The sequence below is a fragment of the Serinus canaria genome, chromosome 5 (genome assembly GCF_022539315.1).
Source record: "Serinus canaria isolate serCan28SL12 chromosome 5, serCan2020, whole genome shotgun sequence".
NCBI classification, from domain to species: domain Eukaryota; kingdom Metazoa; phylum Chordata; class Aves; order Passeriformes; family Fringillidae; genus Serinus; species Serinus canaria.
The window spans coordinates 26,298,562-26,311,141 of NC_066319.1; the positions used below are offsets into that span (position 1 = coordinate 26,298,562).

Consider the following 12,580-nt stretch of genomic DNA (forward strand, 5'->3'; position numbering starts at 1 on the left):
GTTGCACTGTTAAGGAATCGGCCCCTCTTAAATCAGGAAATGATGCAATCTATTTTATTACTCTGAGACAGATTTCTGGGGGAGATCCTTTCTTACTCCAAGGCAGATTTCTAGACAAGAAAGTGGTTTTGATCTTTCTATGGGACTTGAAAATGGCCTTTCTTTTTCTGGCAGCCAACAGAACACTTCATCATTTCTTTTCAAACAGCATTTAAAATATTTCATTAACCTTATTAAAAAGCTAATTGTTTTAAACTCTCAGCAAGATTCACAATTCCAGTGCTTAGGGAAATGTAGGCAGGTAAGAATTTCTTCCCTGCCTCTTTTTTATAACAGTATTTTTATTCAGTTAAATAAGAGAAAAGGGGTCTGGGAAAACAATGTATGATAGTTTCCATATTCTGAGCTTTGAAGATCCCAGTGTGGCTGGAAAAATAATGGGCCTCTTTCTCAAATGGAAAATGTGATGACTTCTGGAATTAATGTGTTGTAAAGAGACACTAGAGAGCAGAGGAAATACTTTTGTTTGAAAATCATCCTATACTTTGTGTGTGTGCAAATGCTCATGCACACACACTGCAGTTAGGGGTGTTTTTTTAAATGTGGGTGACCCAAAAATCATTTTTTTTCTTTATTTGTATCAGTTATTAAAGGACTAAAGTTAAATCCCTTCTTTGTCTTGGGTTTTACTTTCATTTAGAATTAAGCAAGCTGTTATCATGAAAGGATAGACTCAATATCAAAAGTACCTATTTCAGCCTGGTTGAATTTAATATTAATCTTGACTTACATCCTAACAGCAGACAAATTATTTGATCCAAATAAATAAATTTTTTTTTTCAGTACTTTCCCTTCACCCACTCTTTTGTGGTCTGTAGCAAAACAAACCTAAATCTGTGGAGGGGGAGGAAGTTGCCCTGGATTCCAGCTGTGAGATAAACCATTCTGCACAGGCATGTTTGGCTAGCTGTGGTATGACAAAGACTTGCTTCACAGCTCAGGTGTTTTTTAAGGAGTCACTGCAGTACAAATGATAACTAATCCTTGGCGACAAGGCACATTAAACTGGATTGATGGGAAGTCCCAGCCCGTGGAGGAAGATTCCGTGCGTGCGCTGGAGTTCCCGTTGTGCCAGGAGCTGGCACTGCCCTCCACTGGGCCCCTCCTGGGCACAGCCACCCCTCCAGCACAGCAGGCCCCCCGTGTGGGAGCCCTTTTTCTTTAGAGGCTTTCCCCCTACTTAAAAATAGCATCAATTTTAAAAAACAAACAAGTAAAAACCAACCAAAAACAAACTGAAAGAAGAAGAGAAGGCCAGATGATTCATATCATTATGCAGGGAGATCCTTCAAAAAGCCCTCAGAGGAGAAAAGTGCCTGAAGATTCCCAAGTTCAGGCTAAAGTCTATTTAACTAAGAGGTGAATATTCACAGGGATTGGTTTCTAGTTCAGTTAGTTGCATGAGCAGAGCCATCATCCAGAGGCAATGGCCAAAATCTTATTTATAGGATCTCTACCCAAACAGAAGTAGTGACCTAGCTGAAAATTCATTATGGATTTATACTATTTTTTAAGTACCATTGCTGTGCAGATGGAAAAGTTCTGTTCTTTGAAGCTGTGAGGCATTTTTTATACTAATGTCACTGCATCCGAAAGATGAACTAGAATTTTTTACATCTTTTTTTTAAAATTAAATAGTTGTGGGTTTTTTATAAAATTTACTCTAGTCCAGAGACTACTTGTAAAACAGACTGTCATCTCAGCAGAACATTCTTATTCTCCTGATGTTGGGTAAATTGTTGGATAAACTGAATGAAACTTCCTGAGAGAGCCGAGTGTTAAACTCTTCTTGAATCTTTGGCAGGTTTGACCCAGCATTTAGTTACAGACTACAAGCAAGTTGTAAAACTTCTAGAAGAAGGAATAGCTAAAAGGTATTTTACATAACAAACCAGCTCCAGCTGTATTTAACTCTTATTTCACTGATGTTTATTTTACTGACTGGGTTGGCAGTGCTTTGTGATGACAGGATGTCAGATTTGGTGATGCTGCATATGAGACACATGAGACCTTACCTATCATCATATTGTCCAGATCAAGAGCTACAAGCACTCATGAAGTTCTTCAACATTGACCCCGTGCTGACTTACCCACAAAATTCCACCACCTGTGACAAAAAAATGCAAGCCCAGAAAACATTTTGCTGTAAACAGACATCTGTTTTTCCCCTTCACTTACTCATGATACTTTAAACTGGATAGCTTTCAACTCACTTTGTTGTATAATTCATTGATTTAAAACCACTGAAAATATAAAATATACTTATTTATTTTCTAGAAGTACTGTGTTTACAATTATTTGGTTTTATTTCTATAACTTGCCAGTCCAAATTGTGTGTTTGCTTCAGTTAACTGTGGGGTTTGGAACAGTGGTGAAACCAATGAATTTGGCTCTCATTAATTGAGACACTTTTTGACAAGAAACCTTGAATATCTTTACAGGTGCCATTGCAGTAATGGGAAAGAGTTATATTTGAAAGGATCATCCAAATCCTAATCACAGTTCCAAAACTGATATTAAGTCTTATCATAAGAGTAGTCGAGGTTTTAGAATAACAGTGATGCTGGGAAAAAAAAACTAAGCTGCATTATCACAAAAAATCCCATGGAATATACATCAGGATTAAGTTTTGCTGTTTCTGCTTGTAGCAATTAGTGCAGCTTTATGGTAAAAAATACTATTTCAGTACAACAGAATTCCAGATGAATACATTGTTTACCTGGGTTGTGAGTAATTGGGATGTGAATTTGCTCTGTAACTACCTTGTATATTGTTGGAGGCGAGGAGTACTAAAACTTCCTCCTCCAAATCTTGGAGCACTATCTTTTTCTCTTTTACTTTATTAACTTTGGTGCTGTGCCCTTCCATTCTCTGCCCACTGTAGGGCTGTTTTCTGTCTTCTGCCCTTTACCTAATTGTTTGTCTTCCTCCTCCAGCATCTGGAGTCTAGTTCATGTTCTCCTGCTGCCTCAGCTTTGGCTTGCTTATAATCTCGTTGTGCTCAGCTGCCTGTAGCTTTTGGCAGTGGCCACTCACAGGGCTGTGGAGGAGGTGGTGGAAGCAGAGAACAGTGGGGAGGAGAGTCCTGGCTTTGCCCTGGTGCCCTGGGCACTCAGCAGCATACACACAGCTGCAGTTCTCTGCTCTCTAGTGCAACTGCTCTCTGCAGTTTGCAGGTAACAAAGCATGGCACCACAGTCCTTTTCTGCCCTACTAAAATTATCTGCTGTTGTTGAAACAGGCTTGGCAAAACTGATGATAATTGCTGCACGTATAGCTGATACTCAGGGCAATAGCAAAGGAGGAAAACCCGTGTCCTTGCTTTTGCCCTGGACAAAATGCTAATTTCTTTGGGTTTTTCTAATTAAAACAATAAAGAAAGTAGAACTTCCAAAAGTTTGCTTTCCAGAGGCAGTGGGAGAATTCTACTGCTCCTTCTGTGAGCAGTTCCTCCTCGCCAAAGTGCACTGGGTCAGAGCACGAGAGCCATCAGTCCATGTCAGAGTGATGGAATTACAGTACTCATTTAGCACTCACATGGGTGCACTGCTTGGTCTGACTGGACTCCTCTGGCAGTGTAAAAGAGCTGTACCAGGGTAAAGTAACCCCAGAAGTTGTGTATGAAGGTTTTTGAACCCTTTGGAAATGCCAAGGGATAAAAATGAAGAGAAATGGAGATATGCTGAGCTTGTGCACTCTGTGTTGGGGATGAGCTGTTGGTGCTGCTGCTGGCTGCACTTCTCTGCTGTGTTCCCTGCTTATGCCACACCTTATACCTGTGCTGTAAGGCTGCTTTAAGGCTCTCTTCAGAGTGCTGCTGGTGGGAAAAAAACATCTCAAATTGATCCTGTTTCCACCTTTCCATGTTCTCTGCCAAATGCTCAGGGATCAGATCCAAGAATGCAGCCTGTCATATTCTCCAAGTTTCACATTTTTTCATTTATCTGCTGTATTTGTTGATTTTGATTTCCCCAAAGACAGGGAAGCAACCCTTTGTAATTGAATGGTTTGTTCTTCTTTCTAGAATCACAGCAGCTACACATATTCACAATGCCAGCAGCAGATCCCATGCTATCTTCACCATCCACTACACTCAGGTTAGCTAAAAATAACCCAACTTCCTCTTCACTTTCAAAAGCATTGTTCACTGTGCTGTGCATTGTTTACTTGTCACTATTTGGTGCTGTTTGTAGTAATGGTGGAAACTGTTACTTATTTCCTTTGGATCACACTGCAGATGTGTTGAGTGTTTATTGAAGCTTTCTGTTCCTTTGTGCAAGCTTATAGTCAGAAGTGATGCCAAAACCTCACTTTTAAAAGAAATGTTTTCAGTTTCAATCAGCCCTTTGAAATGCAGTAACCACTCAGTTGCTGTGAAAATTGCATGTGAATATGTTTGAGGCTGTGTTTTATCACACTTGTTTAGGATTCTCAATTGAAGTACAGCATTAGTTTATACCAAAATTTTGTATCTGTCCAGCTTTTTAGATGTGCTCATCTTTTCAGTATTTGGCATCCAGTACTCTCCCTGAGACAATGCAGCCTTTCTCTGGAGGAATTACATCCTTCCCTGGCAGGGAAGTCGTTCAGTGATCCAACAGACCTTTTCTATCTCACACTCCTAACATCCTGTAATCACAGAACATTTTGGGATATTTTTCCTTAGTTTCACAAAAGACCTTTGGAATACATTAGTGGAAAATAACTCTGCAAGGTCTACAAGAAAGCCTTTCACAGTCTCTAGGCAGTAAAGGTTTTTTGAGAGGAAATTGGCATGAGAGGGTAGTTTCTCTGTGGGGTGAGAAAGCTGTTGAGTTAGTGGCTTGAACATAGTCTGAGGGTCAAGGTCACAAACAAAGGCAGGGAGACAGTCATATGTACAACTCAGCTTCAGACAAAAGAGGACATCAATTTTATTTTCATTAATTAATTAAGGGGAATAATCTTCCTTATTGATTTTTTTTTCCTTCAGGCTATATTGGAGAACAATCTCCCCTCTGAAATTGCAAGCAAGATCAACTTAGTGGACCTTGCAGGCAGGTAATAATAAACTGAAGGGCAGAGAGGTAATTTTCTCTGAAGATGCTAGCAGCACTGCCTTAAAAGATGAAGTTTCATATTTTAAAATTTCTTTGAACAGAAAGCCTGACTTTCTTATAATGTAAGAGGGAATGTTAAGCTAATATTGTCTTTGTCAATAGTTCTTCTGTACTGGGCATTGGTTTTCTGTGGGGAAGGGAATTCCTGGGTTCTCAAAACCAATACTGTGCCATTGCATATATTTAAGGTAATTCCATCCAGCTCTATATTCTTATTAACTTGCTTTTCCAGTTGGAATTGCTAAATCTGTCCTTGAAGAGAGGGGCAAAAAGGAATGTGTTCCACATGACTGCCTAGCATGGGCAGGAGAAAATAGTTCTATCCTACTGTCTATGATGTTCATATTCCAAAAGTTCCTAAGTCTCTGATCTTTGTTGTGCATTTCAGTGAGGTACATGTGGTTGTGCTGGAGGAGACAGAAAACAGAAAGATGGAAGTTGTGCTGAAGGATTATAGAACAGTTAGAGAAAAGGATTTTTGTTTTCTCAAGAACATAAATTACCATGCATGTATGGTCAGAGAAAGTGACACTGAGGGAATATACAGACTTTTGTACTGAGCCAGGCTGCCCTTGTGGAGATGTGAAATGTATGTTGTTCTTTTAAATTCAGATCCACTATGATTGGGTTGCCCTGTTCAGACTTGAGTTTATGTTTTGGTGGGTCTTTAACAGTATCTTGCACCAACAGCCTTTGCTCATGGTTGTTTGAATTTTCTGAAATAGAGGGCAATACGAAATACTTGAAGAATATGAATTTTTTAATTGCAAAGCTCATAATTTCTGGTTTTTTTGTAGTGCTTGAAAATACGTAATGTTTTCTTATTGGCTATCTGTTAATAATTAAGCTTTTTTGTTTATTTTGCATTGTCTTTTTCACGCTGGCTTGCTACAGTGAAAGAGCTGATCCCAGTTACTGTAAAGATAGAATTACCGAAGGTGCCAATATTAACAAGTCATTAGTTACACTTGGAATTGTCATATCCACTTTAGGTAAGCACATTAGTTCTTTATATTGCAGGGTAGTGATGAAAGCGTGTGGCTCACTCACTGTGTGTTGAGTGTAAATGTTATTTGCATTTACATCAAAAAGCCCAACGCAGCAGCTGTGTGGTGTCTTTATAAACTGTCACGGCATCTAAGAAAATTAAGCAGCCATGACAGAAGAACATAACTCCTTCCCTGAGCTCTGTGGTACTTCTCCCTCAGCACAAAATTCTCAGATGTTCAGCAGCTGCCAGAGCATTAACAGCCTCGCAAGCGAAGGGGAGAGCAGCCACGTGGAGAGCCCTCCCTCCGGCGGCAGCAGCGGGAGCAGACGGCCGGCTTACATCCCCTACCGGGACTCCATCCTCACCTGGCTGCTGAAGGACAGTCTGGGGGGCAACTCCAAGACCATTATGATTGCCAGTGAGTTTGGTTCCTACGAATTGTTTAACATTTTGCGCTACATCGTGCCTCTAATAAAAACCTCTACGGCGGTGAGAAGACAGCTATAACACTTAGAATCTGTCCTTGTAAAGATTTCCATAAATGCTTCACAGAATACTCAAGGAAATGAAAATGCATGCTGATTGTGCATGAAATTATGTTTAAGAGTCTTACCAAGGTGATAGCTTCGATTTTAGGTGATTCATTCAGTTATAAATACAATCTGGAGAAGACATTCTCTGTGAGCTGAATGAAATAACCCTAGGGTTATTTTTTTATCTTTTAAAGAAGCAAGACTGAAAAACAAAAACCTTTTTGAAAAATGATGGGTTAAGCTGAATGCTTTTTAAAATTGTGTAATTTGTTTTCTGTCTGTAGCTATCTCACCTGCCAGCTCCAGCTACAACGAGACCATGAGTACCTTGAGATATGCTGCAAATGCCAAAAATATTATTAACAAGCCCAGAGTAAATGAGGTGAGGCCTTGAGTTCTGCCTAAGGTAGCCCATGCAGTCACAATTTGTCTTCTTCTCAGTACACGAAATAATGAAGCCTTTAAATACATGGGAATAATTTTGGCCACAGAACCCAAGCTTCATTCATTCCTGTTCTAGGAATGAGCTCAGAGTTTATGACAGATTCATTTGTTTATGTAGAGGTCCTTCACAGGCTGCACAAGTCAAAAATGGCAGAGTATTAAGGAGAGAGTCGGGTGCTGCATTGGAGGCCTGAATTTTATTGCTGCCCTTACTATCCCATTCTTGTTCAATCCTACATGCTCAGATGCTTAAGGCAAATTTTCAGTGTGTGCTTTTTTCTCATTTTCCATTCTTACACTCAGTCCACATTTATCAAATGTGAGAAACATAAACCCTCAATCAAAGACATAGTGTTAAAACAGATTGGAGGTTTTTGATACTATAGTCATATGAACCAGCATTAAAAATAATTCATAGGGAAGTGCATAATTCTGTCTGTCTTTACAGCAAAATTCAAGCAGCACATGCTGATCCAGATCTACAGTCACATATGCTAGAAATATAAAACTCAAGAATTGCTGTTCTGTAACTGATCATTCTTGACCTGGAATTCTGCATGAGGCTCCCTTTACACATGATTGCACAACTTAAGGACTGAATCACAGTGCATCCATTTAAGGAATATTCAGTGAATTTAGCTTTCAAAAAATTCTTGATTCCAGCCATTTCCTAATATTTAATCAATTGACTTTACAGCTTTAGTAGTATTCTTTTGTGATTTGGCATGAGTGTATCAAGATTTTATATTGCAGATGAAAGGATAGAATCTTGGAGTTGTACTTCACTATTTGCTTCCCTAACGATACTATGTTAAATTTGGGCAGAAAGAAACCCTTCTAATCCCAGGTTTCCCAAATTTGATTTGCATTTTAATTAGCAGTGCCTTTAAGTCGTTTTCAGACATCAATAGCAGCAGCAACTGTGTGCTTGGTTTTGCCAGCAGCAGTTCTCAGCTCTGTGGCAGGCTAAAGTCACATAAACACAGTAAGTCACTTGTCACACACAGCCTCTCAGCCTCCCAGCTTGTGTACCCATCACTGTCTTGCACAGCCCATGGTAGACCCTTGACCCCAGCCCTTCAGTCTTCTTGCCCTCACTGCAAATTGACCTGGCAGCCCAGAGAAAGCTGATTCTTGACTCAAGAGTTTGTTTGAAATGTCTGTAAAAGCTGTTCTCCAGAAATTGCCAGTGCAGAAACGCTTACTCTGAAAGTGAGATAAATGCCTCCCACCAAGCAGACAGGAATTTCTATATGTATCAGCTTTATGTATGCATCTTTATGTATGTATATGTGTAAGGGCTTTCAATACCATCCTGGATGACACTCTGGCTTCGTCTCCTCTAATCGGATTTTATATACCTGCATTAAGGAACAGCATCTTTCTGATGTAATGTAACAATTTTGAAGGAAAATCCTTAGAAGCAGTGATGTTTCCGTCTGGTCATGATGGGAACAAATGCTATGGTAGGTCTGTGTTCCAGAAGAGAGATGGAAAAAAGTGTATAGTAAAAGAGAATCTATCAAAGATGAGAACCAGCTGTCCCTAGGCAGTCCATTCAAGGGCCTGGCAGAGTGAAGCAAGGAGTACTGTGTGAGGTTGCTTATTCTCCTATCTTCCTGGTTGTTGGAATATCTCCATACTGATTTCTTAAGCTACAGTTTAAGTCTGATTTTTCCAACAGTCTGTGTCTCAATGTTTCAGGATGCAAATGTGAAACTGATCAGAGAACTGAGAGAAGAAATTGATAGGTTGAAAACTATGCTGATGAGCTTTGAACTGGTATGTAGCAACATTTCTCTGCTGGAGCTTTTGTGTTACTTTAGGTAGTTTACCTTCATCTCACCTGTTTATCTTTGCAAACTGTTCTCTGGGTGATTTTGTAATTATTATAAGGTTGACTGCTTTTCTGTCATTTCTCCTTTCTGTCACTGTACTGATGAACCTGAAGTATAAGTAGTCATGTAATGATTCAAATGGATTTCCTTGCCTGTCTTTCATAGAGTTGGATGGTTTACCTGTCCAGAAATACTATGAAATAGGATATTTTATTTTTAAGGGTATGGAAGCTTCAAGAGATTCATTGAAGTTTCACACTTCCTGCATGCTCTCTCCCCGCAAAGGAGTTGTGAACATTTGTGGGCCCTCACAATACAGCTGACATCCCTGGTGCTTTTCCCTGTTGGAATAATAGTAGTGTCTTGGTTTTCCAAGCCATGGAGAGAATGTTTTGCTGAGAGAGACAGATCTTATACTTCAGGATGTATTTATACAGAACTATCTCTCAGTTATTGCTTTTCTACCAGTTCTTTTCTCCAAAAAATTGCATGCATTTGCTAGAGAGATGTAGGCTGGATGCTAGAAGGCCGCGTGTGTTTTGTCTTTCCTTCTCTTGGCTTCATCTCCTTGAATGCTGGAGAGTGAAAGAAGATGCCTGCCAGCTGTGAATGAGAAAACTAACGTGCAGATCTTGGTGGCTGTTGTTTGTACAGAGAAATTCCAGTCCCTCTTGGAGTGATGACAAGGATGGCAATCTGACCGAGCTGGTGCTTCAGAATGAAATGAAGGTGTGTATGATTTACTTGGTGCTCTATCTCCTGCTCCACTAATATCCTCCTCCAGGGGGATAACATTGCTCTACTTGTGAAACTACAGTGAAAACTGTTTTGGCTTAATCCTTTCCTTTTTGCTCTGCAGATGCAGGAAGCTGCTGTTCTTAATTCATGTAGAGTGTGCTCTACCAGTTTGTGACAAAAGCCTCGTGTCCTTAATGGGACACAGTCCATTGTGCATCACTAAGCCTACACAATCTACCTCTTGTTTGAAAGCTGTCTCAATATATCACAGCAATTCATCATACACAGTCTCTCCCTTCTAACATAAACTCCAATTGATTCAAATGAAATTATTTTACACTTACCAAAATGACTGAGGAGATTTGACCACTGCTAACCTGGAAAGGTTTTGCAATCTTTAAGTTTTGCCCCAAAGACAGGTAAAATAATTTGTTAGCATGATCAAAAAGAAAAATTAGCCTGCTTAGTCAGTGAAACAGTTTTCTCTCCTATTCTTTAAGATTGAGCAATTGACCAAAGACTGGACAAGTAAGTGGACAGACAGGAAAGCCATCATGGAAGAATACAGTGTGGACATCAACAAAGAAAAAGCTGGAGTAACAATAGATTCTAGTTTACCTCATCTAATGGCCGTGGATGATGATATCCTCAGCACAGGAGTGGTGCTATACCATCTCAGGGTGAGATATGGTCACTTGTCTTATTTTACCCGTTAAATTGAAAATATTGGTTTTGTTTGGAAATGGAGAGTGGTGACAGTGACATTACAACAACAGCTATCAAAATAGCAAGGTTGCATATCAACCAAGATCACAAGACATAATGGGGGGAAAAGCAAAAAATAATTGGAAATGGAGAGGAATTCATATATGAATATCATTTGATCCCTTATGAATGCATGTGCAAAGTATTTGATATTCTATTACAGGCAAAGCAAAATATTTAAATCAGTCCAAAGAGCATGAGGGCAGTTATGTGTCTGTATATGTGGAAAAGGATGGTGCTTAAATTATTCCAGACACACTGGTCCAAATTTTATTATGCATTTATATCGTTCAGACTGTAGTATTTGTACATGTATAGATAAAAGTAAGGTTTAAGCAACAAAAGCTCACTTTGGCAATGACTATACATTGCTTTGAACCCTATGAGAGATCTGCCACATAGATCCCAGGAATGTAGCATGCAGCTTAATTTCTTGTGATACTGCTGGAGTGGCTATTTTTGAAGATCATGTAGAAGTCCTGGCCTCATAGATACTGTTTTGTTGTGTGGCTCCTAATTTAAGGCAAGTTTTTTGCTAGGAAACTTTTATAACATAGTATGTGTATTACTGAACATTCTGGCATATGACATGCATGGCTGGGTCAGATGGTTTTGGGGTTTTTTTGGATTTTTGATACGGGAAGTGCTAGGCCAGACTTCAACATTTTTAACGTTGTTTAAATGAATGGAAATTACTGAAATATTGATGCTGCTTAATGTGAAAGGAATGTTGGATGGGCACTTCTACAGAGGTGCACTCATTGCCAAAATATATATTAAATACAATTAAAAATCATGTATCTGTCTACTAACAAAAAATCTTTATCTGGATTTTATGCCAATTAACAGTTTAAGGACACAGGATTTTTTATTCCACGTAAAAATGATGACAAATCATTAAAACGGAAATCTTGCTGTTTTTCCATCATGTTGAAAGAGAAACTTAACTAATTTTTCTCATGCCAACACAAAGAAATTGTACTAGGTAATTATTAGCAACCAAGAATTTTTGTCCAGTGCTGATGAACATGCAGCTTACTACTCAACGCTATATTAACTAGAAATATTTATTGAAGCAACTGCTACTACTTAAATGTTTTTCTGTAATGTGCCATTGGGGAAAGAGCAAATATTTTTCCACACTAATTTTGACCACAGCTAATTTAAATATATTCATTTTAATGGCATAACATGGTTTGAAGGGTCACCTTCTGAAGTCATTCATGAGTCTGTCACACTAACATCTTTGTCCCTTCTTTCTTTGCTTCTAGATGCTGCCTTTTCTTTTCTTTGTACTTTACATCTTTTAGTCTCTGGTGTCTGTTACCTTCATCTGAACAGCAAGAAGGTAAAGCATTAGTGGTTCCTCACAAATTAAGCCTTCACCATATAACAACTCTTTACATTGAACTTCTAGAGAGAGGTCACAGCAGCAGTTTCCAGATCATGCAAAATAAATATTATGATACTCTTTACCCCCCTGATATTTCATAGTATTAATTGCACTAACTGATGCTGTGCCAGTGCTTAATTTTGTGGCTTTCATTAATAAAAGACGTATGCTTTTCTGTGATTTAGCTGACCTTTTTTGCATAGCCTAAAAATATGCAATTTGTTTATTGTTTCAGCAAAAGGTGTACTTCATGAACTTTTTTGAAAGTTGGAGTACTTCCAGAAGTGAAGGGGCAAAGCAGTCTTACTCTTTATGGTTCTGTAATGTACCTTAGGAATTCTACCCCTAGTCATGAGAAATGGCCAGAAGAGGTAACAATGTAAAAACTCCCTTCAAGGGGTGTGAAGGTGTGCTGTGGTGTGCTCAGGTCCGGTTGTGCAGTTGTTTCATCTGAAACATCTTTCCCTTTTTCAGGTGGAATACTCAATATTAAATTAGGAAAGAGTATAAATACTACTATTATTACCTCAATAATAGCATATTTTAAATGAAATCAGCATGGTCCTGGGATACAGTTATTTTTTTGTTTTCTCGAGTTGGTTTGCTTGTATCATATCTGTACCCTTGGTCTCACCTGCAATTTTTAGTTGGATTTAACTTACCCAGAATCACTCCACTGGCTGGAATGCTGTTGTGAATTTCCTGAGCCAATACTGCTG

At 39.0% G+C, this 12,580-nt stretch overlaps 1 protein-coding gene across 1 annotated transcript in view; it reads left to right on the top strand.

The window, feature by feature from the left end:
* The window catches only part of STARD9 (StAR related lipid transfer domain containing 9), a 93,961-nt gene that overhangs the window by 44,188 nt on the left and 37,193 nt on the right, over window positions 1-12,580 (top strand). Inside the window, 9 exon segments of the mRNA XM_018907617.3 lie at window positions 1,865-1,934; window positions 4,085-4,157; window positions 5,033-5,100; window positions 6,054-6,151; window positions 6,368-6,568; window positions 6,968-7,065; window positions 8,832-8,909; window positions 9,620-9,694; window positions 10,204-10,383. Coding sequence (XP_018763162.3) covers window positions 1,865-1,934; window positions 4,085-4,157; window positions 5,033-5,100; window positions 6,054-6,151; window positions 6,368-6,568; window positions 6,968-7,065; window positions 8,832-8,909; window positions 9,620-9,694; window positions 10,204-10,383 — 941 coding nt within the window.